Source organism: Haliaeetus albicilla, chromosome Z, assembly GCF_947461875.1.
Source record: "Haliaeetus albicilla chromosome Z, bHalAlb1.1, whole genome shotgun sequence".
Classification (NCBI taxonomy): domain Eukaryota; kingdom Metazoa; phylum Chordata; class Aves; order Accipitriformes; family Accipitridae; genus Haliaeetus; species Haliaeetus albicilla.
The window spans coordinates 60,668,645-60,686,443 of NC_091516.1; the positions used below are offsets into that span (position 1 = coordinate 60,668,645).

Genomic DNA, 17,799 nt, shown 5'->3' on the forward strand with positions numbered 1-17,799 from the left:
CATACAAAGTTCTCAAACATCTTCAACACTTGCAGATTATTCATGATACGTGAAAATTCACACTTCAAGATAACCAAAGAAATGTACTTCCAGCACTTTTCAATATGCCTTCAGGACAAGTAAGAAGCACTGAAAAGTGCTCAAAAAAATTTTTTTAAAAATTCACCTAGGACTGAGGGAATCTTGTTTTTCTCAGTAGTGATTAAACTAGGCTGATCCACAGTTATTTAGTGACATTACAGAAGTGAAGGAAAACTTAAAAATTAACTGCAAGGGGACAGGCATTTAATAGTGTTATCTAAAACTCAATATGGGTTTCTTATTTTTTTATATCTATTTGAATAACCAGTATTTTGGACAAAAGCAAGTTTTTTCAAAAAGCTTCAAATGCTTCATACACTAGCAGAGTACACCAGCAGAGTACACCACCAGCAGAGTATACAAAATTTCACAAGAAATCTCTCAGGTATGAGTTCTGCTATCACAGATCTGTTGCAAAACCAGATGTGCTCCAATATTATATACTGACATTTTTAAAAAAAGTATAATATCAGAGGAAAAAAAAGTATTGTCAGTGACTTTCCACCTCTTCTTTAAAGCTTATAAGCCTAGTATAGCTACTATACACAGAAGAGTGTAACACAGACTAGATTTTAACACCTCTCCAGATGATCTCTCAGTGCAAACAGTGAGGGTGAACTCAGTTTTTGGCATATCATTCCACTAGACTTGTCAAAGGTTATTTACAAGGCCACTATTTCCACAGATTGCAATGAAGATGAATAATTAAGCCTTTAACAAACCAAACTTCTTCACTTGTTTCAGTATCTCCTTTCCTAGCCTAGAATCTTTTTTCTGGTTTGTGCACAATATTATTTTTCACCAGCCCAACCAGAGGGTAATCTTCACTGACCCTTCAAGAAGGTGTTTGTGAGCGAACTGTGTTTGTGAAATATGCTGGATTATCACCCTTGGACACTGGATTCCTCGCTCCACACACCTTCTGCACAAACAGCATCACAACAAAATAATCCCTTTGTTCAAGGATCTGCCTCCCTGTCACTCAACACCTGGATGTCTTGCAATTATTACCAGCAGAAGGTAACGATGAGTGCTAATCTTGGCAATACAATACTATGTGTGGTCTTCACTGTGATTTTAGCTAACTTTATTCCTCAGTGTAGGTGAGGAAGATGGATACAGGGAAAGGAATACCACACTCACTACATGCCTGAGCATCAGGCATCTATTTGCCATTTACTGGGACAGACGCAGCATACCTTGTCTTGAATGTAATGGACCATTTCAGGGAAGGAAGGCATCTGCTTCCCAGAACTCTCCTTTTCATTTTTACCAGGAAATGTTCTCAGCACCCGCTGGGCTTCTCCATGTACCTCCTCCCGCCTTTCAGAAGAAAAGATGAGAAACAGACGTTATTTGCACAGTACAAATGGCCTTTAATGAGCAATAAGGTATCTTGGGAAGCTGGGGGAGAGAGAAGAGTTTTTAAATGAGAAGTGGGTTTTTTGAAAGGAAAGGAAAAAAGCTTGCATTAGAGCTTTTAATGATTTTTTTTTTATTTTAGAGAGGGGGAAGAACAAGGACAGTGATGAGTGGCCTCTGCAAAACAGCCTGGATCAGCCTACTTCTGCTCCTCTTACATCCTGCTAGTGTTCACCATCAGTTCCTGGTTCCCACATCCTTGTTTTCCTATCTGCTCCTCCTCCCCACTGCTTCCTATATTCATGCTTCAGCTGACAGCTACCCAGTTTATCACCATCTACTTAGAGGAAGATCAGCTCCTAAAACAGTGCTGACACTGCAATGACACAGCAGTTTGCTGCAATTGATCTGTTTAGCTTTCCTTAGTTACATAATAGCTACTCACATCAAAAATCAAGCAATTAAAAGTAAGTTGGAAAAAACCCCCACCACTTAAATTGCAGTGACAAAAAACTGCAAATGAAATGATTACTGTGATTTAATGAATCAACTACTCCTCAGCAGAGAGTGGCAACTCTCACAAGTGCATGCTCCTGGCTCTTTGCAAATACAAACTAAAAACAGACTGATAGAATTTGCCAGGAAAAAAACAATTTCTAGCCACTGTACAGCTGATTTCAGTCAATGTATTTTTACTTTGCAATTGCAATTGATCATTAACATGAAGCACTTTAGTGACAGCAGTTCATCTGAAACAAGTGAAAGAATCCAAGCCAAAGACTACCATAAGGCATAGTAACAGTTCTGCACAGAACTGTCAAGAATGCCCCTATGTAAAGGTTAATTTCCAAATTATGATACCTGATTTTCAGTGAGCGTGTTTTTATGTACATATGTACACAGATATGTATGCATTCATATTTCATCCAAACACATACAGGATGCAAATATATACATATGTATGTGTATGTATACATGACCATAACTAATAAAGTAAAATAACTTACGGGTCTCCTGCAGCTAACAGGAGTAAGTATCTGGAAGGGATATGATCTGGAGGGAATACTGTGCTAGCAAATTTCACAGCCACTTGACGTACTTGAACTTCAGGCTTAAAGAGAAGAGACAGAAACATACGGTTGAGTTTTAAATGAACACACTAATGACTTGCACTCACCATTTGTAAATCATTGGTTATCTGTTTTGTCCTCTGGTACCAATATGACTCAAAGAGTTTAGACATTTTGAGATACTGTTCTTGCTAACTCTTCATACGGCAGGAGACAGGGAAAAGAAAGCTAGCTTCTCATATATACACAAGTGGAGAATGAAATGTTTAATTAAATACATGCACATTTGGGGGAATCATAAATCAGGGTTATTGCTAATTCTTAGACATCTGAACTGCCCCAACCAGCCAGTTTTGAAATTAAGAATGACATATATCACCTGTTCATACAAAACAGAGCTGCGCTTATGAGCAGCGCAGCCAGGGCTGGAAAAGAAACATTAGCTTAGGGTGGTCATTCCCTCTGGTGGGTTCAGATAGTCTCAAAATGGTATTGCCTGGAGACCTAGATCACTCAACCACCCAGACAAAAGAGTCATCAACATGAAAATAGTATCTTACACAGTTATTAGTGCAACCACTAGAAATACATATACCTCCACAGTCACCCTGAGTACCCATGCAAACACAGAGTATACAAAAAACACTCTTTCTGAAAACCCAGACCTCTGGGGAATTCTGGACACAAACAACATAGTAAAGTAAGAGAGTCAGTGAAGTGCACTTCCCTCTGGATTAGTGTCTCAAGGCTAAGGTCCTGGGGAGGTTCCCAGGTGCCTTATAATGTTAGAAATCAGACAGCACACTGGACTCCCCACTTAGCAGTGAATGAACCTTTCTAACAAACTCTTGCTTTCACAAAGCATTTCACAAGATACTGCCCTTGAAGCATCTACTTCTCAGAGTTTTCTTAGGAGGAGACTATGAGAAACATACAGTGCAACCACAATGGCTTTGTTTCTTTGCAAAACAGAACACAAACAGAAAACTGCATTGTCACCCTTCTTGCAGCCACTGTACCGCATTAAAAATATTTCATCTGAGCATACACACTCCCCCTTCTCCCAGACAGGCCAATACATTCAGTAAGAAAAGGGAGACCTGTTCCAAAAGTGTGCAACAGGAAGTGTCAGGAAACAGGAAAACAATGAATAGCTCTTTTTTCAAGGTACTTAATTTTAACTCCACTGAAAATACCTTTATTAAATAAGAAGCTACAAGAGCTTCCATCAGGGTACGCTGGGCTCCTTCCAAGTTACTGTATGCTCCAACCATCATAGACAAGGCCTCCTGAATGGCAAGCCTCGTATCAGCATCTTCCTGCAGTACAAAACCAGAAGTTTTCACTTTACAGTGTGCAGTGACAAGAATTAAGCAAAACCAGCACAAAATTTAACAATTTCCCAAAGCCCTGTCAGCACCCACCTTGCATAAAGCTTCAAAAAACTGCTGTACCAGTGCTATATCCTTGGTAAAAAGCTGAGGCATTCGGCTGAAACAAGATATTTTAATTCATGAAGGTTTTGGTTTTTTAAATTGAAATGCATCACATTTCACTGATCTTCCCCTCATCCCACTTTTTAACTGTCAAACAAAACAGAGCGGGCACAGAAAGTTTGCTCTATCTTACCCATTTCCACCATGGAGCAGCACATGCCACCTTAACACAGTTTGGAAAGCGAGATTTTCTATGAACAATCATGTAGGTCACCAGCACTACCACTGAAAATACCACTTGTCTAGCTTCATGCCCTCTGGTCTTTGCTGTACATTCCTTAAATTTAAGTTTCTGACAATCCAGAAAGTGGAACCATTTCTTAAATTCTGTGCATAATTCATGAGCTGCCATTAATGACTGCTAGAGAATCTATCAGCTAAAAACATATTTCTTTTTACACCTCTAGAGATGTCACAAGAAGAATGCTTTTCTCTGCACTGTACGCTCAGTTGCAAAATTGGCAGGTGGCATAAAGCTTGCTGCTGATAAATTAACAGATTATTCCGGAAAAATTATTCCATGTCCCACTGCTTAAATGGTGCTTCTGTTACCTGGAGAGTTTTCCAACAGCTGAATATGCCATTGACAGCAGTTTTGAATCCTTGAATGATAAAACAATAAATAAAATTCAGCAAAACCAGAAATACACAAAGGCATATCTTTTATATTAAACATTTACTTTAACTACTGTCTCCAAAGTGCTCAAACAGGCTTTCATGGACAAAGAATCCTGGAACATAAAATAATCGTATCCAAGAATAAAAGCATTACATAGGAACAGAGGGAGCATGCTTTTCCACAAGAAATGGAAAATTACAAATGGTGACAAAATGTAAAACTCCCTTCTGGTCTCAGCTAATCACATTTTATTTCAAGAGATACAGCTAAGGAGATTCAGCAAGTATATGAAACAGTAGCAAAGGGACAGAAGCCTTCCACTGGCCCTGAACAGCAGCTTTACACAAAGGAAGCTCTTTGCACAATGGATCCTGCAGATGACCAATGCAGCACATTTATATATGGGCTTACTTCCTCCTGAACACTCCTTTTTCACACCCTTCCCAAGGGCAGGGGAGGCCCACGCGTTCAAACACCAACTCAGGCCAGAACGTCACATCCAAGAGTTCAAATAAACCAGCAAGAGGACCAAAACTGCAGAAAAGGTGATCTGCAACATCAGCCCTTCATAAGATACATGTGGGAGTATCATGGGGAATTTGCCTTCTGAAACAGCACTGGAAAGACCTCTTCAGGCCAGACTGGCTTGTGCAGTTCTGTTTGTAACACCCTTCCCACAGCAATACCATCCCTGGACAGAGAGGATGGAAGGTATTACAAGCAGACCTATACAGCTGCTTATCACAATGGGGTATACGCCTGGAGCTGAGGCCCCTGTGTGCTCCAGAGTGATGAATAACAGCAGCTAGATGCTATTCTGGCCTCACTCTTTAGACTACCAACACTATTATTTCCTGAGACTTTGCAAATTTTGTCCAAGCACCTATCCATAGCTGTTAAACAAATAAAACAGTTTTCCTACGTAGCCTTTTGAAGTATTTGCTTCTCTTCCAACATTTATTAAAAAACATCCTTTGATAGCCATCTCAGGCAATTACAAAAAAAGAGATTTATCAGTTTCCATCATAAAGGTATTTGTCTTTTGCCTGTATTCATATGAAGATTTATAGCTTTATAGTAAAGAACCTTTTAGCTTACCTCTTTGTATTCATTGATCAGCTTTGTAAGTCCATTTAAAAGCATTGGGCCTAATGGCTTTATTTTACTTTCTGGACAACTGCAATTAAGAGACACCGACAAACAAAATATTATCCTTTGCATCCCTTAAAAGTATCTTCTCTCAGTATCATTTTTTCTCAACTTTGTTAAGCTGAGAAATTACATCTTAATGTGTGCAAGCACACACACACAGAGATTTCAGGATTAAGGAAAAAGCCCTACTTTCTATGAGTTTTAGTACTCTTTCTTTACCCTTAGTTCAGTTATGTATTTAGTAAACAGAGTGGCTTCTAGGCAAATAGCTAAAAAACATTGTGCTCACTCTAAATTACTTACATGATACAAATATGATGCACAAACTGCAAGGACAGACTTCTCAGCTTTGCATTTGTGTTTGCACCAAAGAGTCCATCATAAACCACCTGGCCAAAAGGAATAAAGAGCAGATCACACAGTGTCTGGCTTCACTTTCAACGGTCTTCTAATTCACTTTCTTCTTTAAACACTGTCATTAGTAACAGTGCTTCCCTCCCCCAAGCACTGGAGGGACTGTATTATCAACCTCATTAGGAAGAGCAGCTTTGGAACATAAGCATTACCTGAATGTTAGCTGGGAACGTTTCTGCAGCTTGCCTGGATCGCAGAAGATGAGGAACTATCTTTAACTTAACACGGGTGCTGACTGATTCTCGTTTCATTTCTGGTTTCAGAACAGATCCCTGTAAGAAACAGAGTTGAAATAATATAGTGCATCTTTAAACAGCAGTACTTTTAAGTTAGTGTATTGGGTTTGTGTGGCAAGGTTTTGGTAGCAGGGGGGTTACAGGGGTGGCTTCTGGGAGGAGATGCCAAAAGTTTCCCCTGTGTTCAAGAGAGCCCCTACCAGCCGGCTCTAAGATGGACCCGCCGCCAGCCAAGGCCAAGCCCATCAGTGATAGTGGTAACGCCTCTGGGATAACACTTTAAGAAGGGGAAAAAAGTTGCAGGGGGCACGGAAACGGCAGCCAGAGAGAGGATTGAGAACATGTAAGAGAAACAACCCTGCAGAACCCCAGGTCAGTGCAGAAGGAGGGGGAGGAGGTGCTCCAGGCACCCGAGCAGAGATTCCCCTGCAGCCCGTGGGGAAGACCATGGTGAGGCAGGCTGTCCCCCTGCAGTCCAGGGACGTCCACAGTGGAGAAGGTATCCACCTGCAGCCCATGGAGCACCCTACACCAGAGAAGGTGGGTGTGCCCTGAAGGAGGCTGTGACCCTGTGGGAAAAACATGTTGGAGCAGGCTCCTGGCAGGACCTGCGGATCTGTGGAGAGAGGAGCCCATGCTGGAGCAGGTTTTCTGGCAGGACTTGTGACCCCAGGGGGACCCACGCTGGAGCAGTCTGTGCTCCTGAAGGACTGCAGCCCATGGAAAGGACCCATGCTGGAGCAGTTCGTGAAGAACTGCAGCCTGTGGGAAGGACCCACGTTGGAGAAATTCATGGAGAACTGTCTCCCGTGGGAGAGACCCCACGCTGGAGCAGGGGAAGAGTGTGATGAGTCCTGTCCCTAAAGAGGATGAAGCGGCAGAGATAACGTGTGATGAGCTGACTGTAAACCCCGTTCCCCGTTCCCCTGCACCGCTGGCTGGGGGTACATAGAGAATCCTGGAGTGAAGCTGTGCCTAGGAAGAAGGGAGGGGTGGAGGGAAGGTGTTTTGAGATTTGGTTTTATTTCTCATTACCCTACTCTGGTTGATTGGTAATAAATTGAGTTAATTTTCCCCAAGTTGGGTCTGTTTTGCCCGTGATGGTAATTGGTGAGTGATCTCTCCTGTCCTTATCTTGACCCACGAGCCCTTTGTTATATTTTCTTCACCCCTGTCCAGCTGAGGAGGGGGAGTGATAGAACGGCTTTGGTGGGCACCTGGTGTCCAGCCAGGGTCAACCCACCACAGTTAGCGAAATTACCTTCTACTGCAAATCAGAACATACTAGGACTGAGAATTATTCAATAGCATAAATGTTGAGTGCAAGCAGAGATCAAAGGCAGTGATAGATTTAGGAAATATATATATGTCTGTAGGCAACTAAAATTACAGCTTCAGAAATTAAGGAGGTTATGCAACTCTGAAGGCAAATCTTACCTCCTTGGTTTTCAGTGGTATATCCCCAAGATACACTTTATACATTTTGTTGATGATAGCAGGATTGTTCCAGTCAATTAAACTAAAGCAAAAAACACATTGAATACCAACATGTTATGATTCTGACCTTTGATTACTTTTTAAAATACGTTTTACTGCATTTCCCATCATATTCCTATTTTTCCCAGACTTTTAATAGATCTAGCTTGACTTCTAATCACTCTGCCCACATCCACATAACACATAATCATGAAGAATGTGAAGGGATTACAAATTTCACCTACAAATTCCGACACTGTGAGAAACCTACATGCTCCCTTCTCTCCCACTGAAACAAGACATATAAACCATGGCAGCCTACCCACTGAATACAGAATGGTCATCTGCTAACAAATTTCTCCACATTCTTCAACCTCAACAGAGACATTTCAATAGAGAAGAGGGTAATTTTTAATTCTAGGACATGTCATCCTGGTCTCTCAGACAAACCTGTCTGCCCATGATAACCATCTAGCTACTGATGAGACTGTTTGGAACACAGACATAACCAAAAAGACCCCAGAGAAAAAGTTAAGCATCCATGCTTCAAAAAAGTGGAGGACACAGAACCATCCCTTTCTTTCAGTAAAGCAGCTGATTTCCTAACAAGTAAGCTGTGAAGTAGCACATATTTCTCATAAAAGACATTTAACATTGCATATTAACATGCATTTTGTCCACATACATATTTTTCTCTCCAGGCCACCAACACAAAAGGAAAGGTGAGACAAGCAGCAAAGGAGAGACTGCCTTCCCCAACCAGGCTGTCGTCACTTACTAGAATCATCTCGCCTTCTACGACTGAGGCACATGAATAGACTCCAATGGAGAAGGTTTCACATTACATGTTTGACTCCAAGTTAAATACTCCTATACTTCTAGTAATACAGAAGCCACCTACACATTTCAAAGGCAGGCCTCTCTCGCTCCACATCTCCTACATAAGCCAGCAAACCTCGCATGATCAATGACTTGGCAAATAGTACCAAAAGCAATTACTCTGGCCCCTTGATGGATTAAAGACAGAAGCATTGTCTTTCGATGATGAAATGTTGACTGCAGATGAGCAAAAGCTTTAATAATGCAAAAAACAGTGGCTGCCAATTTTCCAGACTACGGTCCACTTCACAATCACAGACCCTTTAGTCCCTTAATAAATTAAATCAAAGCATACTTTTCTGGGAAAGACAATATAGGTAAGTTGACAAGCTGTGAATCACTTACTAAGGCCTTACTGACCATCAACAATCCACAAAAGGCAATTTTGAAACAGGGAGTAAGAAAATAGCTCAAAAGCAATACCAAAGATGATTGAAAACAGACAGCTAAAGCTGTCAGCTCCAGAGCCAAGTTCCCAGCTGCAAGACTGAGCCACACCATGCCCAGCTCCATGCGAATACATGGCAGCTTCACAGGTACATGGGGGACTGCAGCCTTCTTCCTTTCAGAGCAGTCTCTCCGGAGCACTACATTAATTGCAGCTAGCTTTGTTATGAACAATAGCATCATCTTTTCCAAACATCCGAATTTGTACCTTTGTTTGCTCTTTAATTCAAGGTCTGCTGCAGTGGCAACACTGTGTCTTGTATCACTGGAGGCTACAACCAGATGTATAACAGCTTCAAGTTCTGGCACTTGCTCAGCTTCAATGAACTTCACTATCCCCAGCTTACACTGTTCAACAGTGGGGAAAGTAAAGGCAGCGTTACTGACAAGAAAGCATGTTACAACAACCGTAGCAGTTCAGCTGTCTGAAATGATGGCTTCTGCGTGCTAAGGAGGAGTTCACAAGCCCTCCACCTCTTTAGCAGCGCCCTCCTCTTGCCTCCTGTCCAAGCAGTCACCTGCGGCAAAGTATCAGCATTACAATTAGGGGTACTCTGCTACTTCTCTGCTAAAAAGGGACGCTTCAGCGTAAGAGAGTTTTGCAATCTTACTATCTTCAGGAGGAAAACGCAAGAGTAGGCTGCAGTCGTGGTTGCTTCCTAACCAGTTCTGAGAAGTGCTGGAACCTCCCATCCCATCTTAATGTTGCAAAGTTCCATAAGGCATCATGTGAAGTCCCTCAATAAATTCCCTCAGAGCAACTAAAGACCTGGTCAGAATTAGTTAGGTATTTTCCCTCTAGCCTTCCATTCCTCTGTCTGCAGCCGTCCCTGTTACCACCCCCAGCTCACTGAGGACCAGCCCCGCAGCTGCAAGTACCTGTTCTAGCAGCTCTGGTGTCCATGGGCTATCTCCAATTACCCTTTTGGCTGCATAGAAGCTCATCCCTGGAGGTGGCTGAGGGATTCCAGGACCTCCCACACTACTCGATGAAGAGCCCTGGGCCGAGGGCATGTTTTGTCGACTCTGAGATTCATTCAATACGAACCTAAGCAGGTGGGAAAAGAGTTCTGTTAGAGGCTTTACCAATCCACATTGCCAGCTGAATTAGATGCCGGAATGGAGGAGTAAACATAACCTGTCCAACTTCACGTATTCCTCTTTAATTAATCCCATGCCTCCAACATAAGACAGATTTTTACTCAGCTGAGACTCAGCTACCAGTTATCCCAGCATATTCTACAAGAGCCATAACGATCTCATTATACTGTTTGAAAACAAACCTCAGCTAGGAAAGGGAAGGGTCCACTGGCATTTCTGCAGAGTTATCTCAGGTTAAGAAGCAGAAAGAATGATCTTTTTTGTATTAGATGTCAATACTCAGACAGTACTACATTCGAGAAACTTGTACTAAAAGCTTTAAGAACATTTGTATGATTTCTATGAAAAGCGCAAACCTAACAAGGGAAATAATGGAACATATGCAACACGATGAAGTGGCAGGAAACAGTCCTTGATACAAAAACCCCAAATAAATAAGATAATGTCTTGGAAAAGAGAAGTTTTAGTGCTGGGCAGAGAAGGAAAGCAAAAACCATAAAGGTTACGTTTACAGATCTTAGAGTTTTCAGAGACTGGCTAGTCTAGCTGCCCTGTGCGCATCTCCATACTCTCACAAAAGCCACTCTACCTCTCCCTGTACCCTTGGAAGCTGGTCAACACATAAAGGCATCAAAATTGTAGTCCAGAGACCAACAAGAATTATTTTGCTCCAGACCGCCGTAATCTGTTCTGCATTCAGCACACAGGCAACAAAAGGAAGTTAAACAGTCTCAACAACAAGGGTAAACATTCATCCCAAGTCTCATTAGTTAAAACTTTAACACTTGAACTTGATTATGAGCTTTAAGCCCTACAGTTAGGCTTTCTGGTTGTTTTACTGCATGCAGAGTGACAAGGATAATTCACAACTGGGCAATGACAGAGTTCTACCAGGCATAAATTAGCAGTAAACAGCTGTAAATGGTCTCACCCCAGGGAGCAAGACTTTAAGAGACAGAGATCCAGAGCCACAGGCTAGCTGAAGACACTCGGAGCACCTTCTGGGAAGACAATGAAACCTTCACCCCCACCCTCATGGTCTGAGTATTTAAAAACTGTCATGCTTGGCGAGAGTACAAAAGCATGGAAGGAAGTGACGTCTCATTGCAAAGACCAAGGACTTCATCTGCTGAAGCTACAGCCACTGCCATGTGGGGGTGAAGCTAAGAGCATAAACCTGGGCAAACTGAATGTGAGCTGTCAACAAAGGAGCAGGCTAAGCATTTTAAACTATAAACTGCAAGACTCTACATGCTCAAATGGTAAGGAAGTGGCCCCTGAAACATCTGATGGGAGCATGGCCTCCTGTAGAGCTACATGGAGAAACAGCACATGCTCACTAATTTAAAAGTTATTCCTTTAGGTTAATCCACTTGGGTGAGCAAGTTAGGTGCTCAGAAAAATCCTACAGGAATCAATGAACTGTCAGAAAAAAGAAATGTGTTCTATTGTTAAAATTCAAAGCAAAAGGTCCCCTAGCAACACAACACCACTAAAAAAGTTAGTGGAAAACAGATTTTGAGAAAGTACTGATTTTAGACACCGTAAGATTCCTAACAAGCACTGATCAGTAAATTCAAGTTGCTCTGTAAATCATTCTTGCTCTTGGAAACAGTGCTCACACCAAGACATGCCATTACAGTTAAACATTTTTCATCAGAAGACAGATGAAAGACAAATCTTATTATTAAAGGTTCAATTCTGGAAACCACAAGTTTTTAGAGATTACGCTTGCTTATGACCTTGGAGGAATGAGCCTTAAAACTCAACTGCAGGAAGATGAGCACACATTTTGATCTGTCTTCTATTTTAAAGGTTTGGTTATTTAACAGATAGCTCACATGTCTCATAGCTTCACTTTGATCCCAAAAGAGGTCAAGGACAGAACAGCACAACACCTAATTAAGTAGAAAAAAGACGTTTTGTTAAATAAGGAAGACCGTGATCCCATTCTTAAAATTAGGACCCTGCTTTGTATCTTACTGAAACATGTACCTGGCTTCATTCAAGCTAGGAAATAACAATGTACTTTAAATGAGTTTCCAAGGGTGCAGTTTGTAATGTTTCACACATGAAGAACACATCAATACTAGAGAAGACTGGTATTAACTCTTACTTACCCATAAGGCATAAGAAGAACATCCAACATAAAGTCCAAAAGCAGCTGTACAGTCTTTGGTTTTTCAGCAAGATTAAATGGAGAAGCTGCTGCTTTCAGTGGTTCAGCAGGGTATTTCATGTGAAAAAGGGTTGGTATTAGAAGATGCATTAGGCTGAAAAACAATTATATTTACTGCAACCATTTTTAAAAAAACACACCTGTTTATTCTTAACATTCAAGAGAGAAACCTTTAACAACAAACCTGGTCCTTAACAGCAAAAAAAATCTTAACAGAAGTTAAACCGATTCACAATCCAGTGACCTCTATTTGCCACCTCATGTACTTAAAAATGGAAGGCAGAAGATAAATTAGGATTTGCGCTTAAAATAGAACATATATGTCTGTGTGCATGCACACACACACATCTGGGGAGGTAAAGTCACTGCCTTTGTCCAGACTTTTAATGTTTCGTAATTATGACACAAAGCTGCCTAAAGCAGAAGTTGATTAACACTGTTCAGCTTCACCAAAGAGTGCACACAGACAAATATATTGATTATATACCAGTATAGCCAGATTTCCCAAAGCTCTCTTCACTCATGTACTTGCTTTTTGGACGGGGCAAACCCATGGTCCCAGAGAAGACAACCAAGTATTTTCACACTGATCTCATGAATGGAAGCAAGATTTTAGTGCAAGACCTTTCAGTAATGTCACTTTTAAAATACCTTTACACTGTCACAGTGATGCAGGGTGAATTACGATAAGATTTTAATGCCATTTTCCAGTGCCAGCATGGTGGAAACCCATATCAATGTAAATAAGAAGCAAGTCCATAATTAACAGTTTTCTAGAAGTTCTTAGTACACAGCAGTTCCCAACTTCAGTCTTTTTTTATTTATTACAACAGTGTTTCAAGTGAGTAGGAATTTTGGTTATCTCGCAATTTAAAGTGGCCAGTCTGAGACATTTACTGCTCTTCCTGTTGCTGGACACAGGATATTTACTGAAGGTCTGGCCTTAAGCTGGAAACCAGAATTTGATGAACATGGAAGGTGATATGGACAAGCATACCCATCATAACACAGGCCTCTTACCACACAGGGAGTCTGCTGCTGCAGATCCTGTCTATTATTACATTAGACTATATAAATTCTTTGTACCACCCAAACTACTGAATTGCTGATCCAAATTGTACAAAACAAGAACATCCTAAGCAATGAAGATCTCACCAAGGAAAAAAATCTTAACAACTGATACAAATTATTTTACTAAAATGATACCAACAGAATTCATTCCCAGAATAAGCAGTTATACCTGTCTTGCTGTGGTTGAGGTTTCCCTTCCATTGCAGTGAGAAGAGTTGGAGCCAATTCACATTGTTTTTCCACAGGCAGACGGGGGTATCCCATCTTAACATAAATTATGGTAAAATTCTAAAGAAGTAGATAAAGCACACAGTATTGCACCAGTGTGAAATAAATATATGTTCTTTAAACTCTTCTTGTATGTTGTATTACATAACTGGGTGTTGGAAAAACCATATGTTTTGGAAGACCAATTTCTTAATTCTAAGGCTCACTGGACTGACAGCTGTTAAAGGGGAGGCTCAGCAAGACCCACTCAAAAAGGGTTTTCTGAGTAGGTCTTGCTGAGCCTCCACTTTAAAAGGAGGAAAACAACAACGCAAAAAACTTCCTCCAGCTTCTCTTATTCTCTGCAAATTCCACCAAAAGCAGCTTTACCCAAGCAACAGCTTCAAGGAAAGCAAATGTAATGAAAATGTGTTTCTAAATCATCATAATTAAAAGCTGCAAATGCAATCCAAAGAGTCCAGTGATAGGACACCAGAGCAATACTGCATTCTGGACTATCTAACTGCTATCATGTTGATTCAAAACCAGCCAAGAACTATAAAGGTAAGAATTATGTGTACAATGACCCAGCTGAAGCAAGTGTTGAACTGCGAAGCATTACACTTCTTTGTAGACGGCACTTCTTAAAATTTTATGAAGCCTCATGGCACAAAACAACATGCATCACTCGGATACATGAACGAAAACATATTTTTGACATGTCCAGCCAAAAGCACAGTTTATGTCAAGTTTGTCTTCAAACAAGATGGTTCTTTTAGTGCCCTACAGAACCCATGCACTCTAGAAGCCCTTGGCCATTTGTAAAAGGTGAACTCCGGATAATCCTACTTGCTTAAATACAATCTGAAATTACTTCTATGTTACTGCTGTTTACGTCTAAATACTTCTCCCTCAGTTTCTAAGATGCTATATTTTCCATTTATGCTACATGGGACTGAACAGTGAAATGAGAAGGACAGAAAGTTTCCCTCTGACTTTATTACTTTTTCATGATGATGATTTGCAATAGATCTACCACAGCTGAAATGAAAATTGTCCTCATAGTTTCACAAAAACATTTTTAAACTATTTTCACTTTTTAAACTACATTGAATGAAACCACCTAGTAAAGTTTCCCCACCTATAAAATAACATTTTTTTCATATTTTCTTGCTCAGCTAAGGTCCTGACCCTAAAAACACATAAAAATACAGTGCTCGTGTTCAGAGAAATACAGATATTTTAAGTAAGACTCTGATGCTGCATGATGTTTTAAAACCCCGATTTTTTGTTGCACCTATCAGGGTAAGGATTGGTAGCTGCTTGCAAAATGGAGCTTCTAACAATGAACAGACCCTCTACAATACAAGCAATGAAATTCATGAAATATCAAGAGTAATTATCAGTAATTTGAACAGGATCAGTACTGTAGCTGCTTTATGAAACTAACACCACCCACACTAGGCTATAAAGTTTAGTTTAAAAAAATCTCTTAAAACATCAACCTCATGACAATAACATACTTCCTAGGAAAACTAACAGAGCTAAATACAGGAGCTTTAAAGAATATTCTGCTTGTTACAAGTAAGTTAGCAATTATTCTTGGAAGAACAGACACTTACAGTGACAAAAGACACTGCAGAAGGATCTTGATATTGAACTAGCAATGTTTCTACTGGAAGCTGAATTTTTGGACGACTTTTGATGCGCTTATTCAGATGAACCAGCAGCTCCATGACCTGACAGGAAGAAAACAAAAAACTTGAAAGAACCACCATTAATTTTACTAATTTGGACTCCACACACCATTCTCAGTCCACTAGGCAGGCCTATTATAAACAAATCAGGCCTGAGCTTCCTGATTATTTAATCTCTAAGAAAACAGCAGACATCAATTATTGTACTACCTTGTAACCACTCCGACATGCCTCAAGTCACCGTTAAGACGAACACATAAAAAGTCCCAAACCATGCCACAACCGATAACCTCCGTCAACCAAAATGTCAGGAAGAAATGATTACTGAGGATGACCAGTTCTTTCTACACAGTTGGTTACTATCCCTCAAAACTGAGCCTGGCTTGGAAATCTGCATTGCTGCTCTACCTTGAGGCTGCAGAGTAACTCCAATCCATGACACAGCACAAAACAAAAAAAAAAAAAAGAAAGAAAAAACCCCACCATAGTAAAGCTATCCAATAAGCGTAAGAAAACTATGTTTGGAGTGGCACAATGCAGGACTGAAATCCTTCGGGCAGGGGAAGAATCCAGCAGGAGCGGGTGGATGTCAGGCGGCAGCGACGTGCAGCCCTGCGCTGTCGGCAGCGACCCCGACGGGGCCAGGCAGCAGCTCCGGGGACGGCCCTGGGCTCGGGCGGGCAGCCAGCCGAGCAGCGGCCAGCGCGCCTTGGAACAAGCGAGGTGCGGAGTGGTACTTTCTCATGATGAGGACTCTCTCGAGAGTTTGTGCCGTCTCTGTCCTCGGAGGTTTTTCAAGACCCATCTCGGTAAAAGCTTCAGCATCCTGGTCGGAACTCGTAATGGACTGTTTTAAGCAGGAGGTTGGCCTGGACACCTTCTGAGGTCCCCTCCAAGCTGCATTATCCCATGATTCTACAGCCCCACGAAGCAGTTTCTAAGCATCAGCAAAGTGTCATTCGTAAATCCACTAAACGAGATACCATAACTGAATGGAGGAACTTGAAAAACTGCAGACAATATCCACTCTGAAACAATAGGTTCTGAGAAATCACACTGAACATCTGCATCTCGCTCACAAACCCTATGAGATTCTCAAGCAAGGTGGTGTAAAAATCTAAGTGACATTAAAGGGAGTCACCTCAGCTCCAGTAGAACCAGACAGAGCCAGATCTAGATGCATGTTGCCTTCAGGCAATTAAAGTCAAAAAGCCAGGGTGGGCACACTGTCCTGTGCTTTTGATGTCTTGTTACCTTGGTCATAGTACGGTGAAAAAGCACCTATATTGCTGTCACTGAATTTTGCCACGGAAACTGCAGAACTGCAGCTTCCTGAGCTGCATATGAGCTAAGACATCATCTTTGCCTCCACTCCATGACTAGGTATCAAAGAAAATAATGTCCAGATATAATTGAGAGACGAGAGAAACTGCATAGCTGACGACAAGCATGTGATTTGAGACCAGAGATAAGCTGACAAACCAAGTAATGCTGACAGCTAACAAATTTTGCTGCTGTAAAATTATTATAACAGCAGTCACAAATTCCTATTATTTTAGAGAGGAAAAAACCGTCTGCACACACTTTTTTGTGAAGGAAGAGAAACGTACAACTACAACAGAGTTCGAGGAACCTGTTCAAATTACCCAAGGTGGCTGGTGAAAAAAGACGTGGCTGGATTTGGGTATGTGTGGGGCTTTAGCTCATGTCCTGCTTCTCTCATCACTAATATCAAATCAGTGCACTAAGGATCTCATCCAGCAGTACCCATTTGGCCTGAATCGGGCAAATGTCTGCACTTCCGAGTATCACTGCTTCTTATGTTTTTGCCGGCTTCACATGGGCTGCAAAAAGTGACAACAGTATCCAGTCTGGCACAAATGCTGCCAGTGCATCAATACGTCTTGGAGCACATCTGAACCAGCAGAGCAAATTTACCCTGGATTCGTTCTTTGCATGACACTGCTAGGGTAACTGATATGGCAGAAGACATCCTAGAGTTGAATTTAACTCATCTGTCAAACCGTGGCCTGAAGAGGGATTACTTTTTCAGAGTAATGGATTGAGAAGGTATAGGCATTGCAAACCCACCCACATAGCCAGACTACACCCTAGACCTGAGCATGTATGAGGACAATGAGTTCAAATTACTGAATGTTGCAGTAATATTGACCTGAGAGTCACAAAATTAAGGGCAGGGAGAAGACCAACAAAGCAGTATGTTAGAGGCAGCCGGAAGAAAAATGGAATTTTAATTTCCCCTTTCCATTCTAGCAGTACAAGCTTGAGGAAAAAGTTAGTCTGGGGCGTCA

At 41.3% G+C, this 17,799-nt stretch overlaps 1 protein-coding gene across 3 annotated transcripts in view; it reads right to left on the minus strand.

Annotated features, from left to right (window-relative positions):
- ECPAS (Ecm29 proteasome adaptor and scaffold) overlaps positions 1-17,799 on the minus strand; it is a 66,284-nt gene that overhangs the window by 35,630 nt on the left and 12,855 nt on the right. For 2 of the 3 annotated variants that reach the window (XM_069776904.1, XM_069776903.1), the window contains exons 3-16: positions 15,413-15,529; positions 13,753-13,871; positions 12,454-12,606; positions 10,112-10,280; positions 9,441-9,580; positions 7,868-7,949; positions 6,347-6,466; positions 6,084-6,169; positions 5,727-5,805; positions 4,562-4,611; positions 3,938-4,004; positions 3,710-3,832; positions 2,451-2,554; positions 1,281-1,404 (exon numbers count right to left, since the gene is read on the minus strand). In XM_069776904.1, coding sequence (XP_069633005.1) covers positions 1,281-1,404; positions 2,451-2,554; positions 3,710-3,832; positions 3,938-4,004; positions 4,562-4,611; positions 5,727-5,805; positions 6,084-6,169; positions 6,347-6,466; positions 7,868-7,949; positions 9,441-9,580; positions 10,112-10,280; positions 12,454-12,606; positions 13,753-13,871; positions 15,413-15,529 — 1,533 coding nt within the window. Of the gene's footprint in view, positions 1-1,280; positions 1,405-2,450; positions 2,555-3,709; positions 3,833-3,937; positions 4,005-4,561; positions 4,612-5,726; positions 5,806-6,083; positions 6,170-6,346; positions 6,467-7,867; positions 7,950-9,440; positions 9,581-10,111; positions 10,281-12,453; positions 12,607-13,752; positions 13,872-15,412; positions 15,530-17,799 lie in introns of those variants that run through there. The other variant, XM_069776905.1, reaches the window with a different exon arrangement.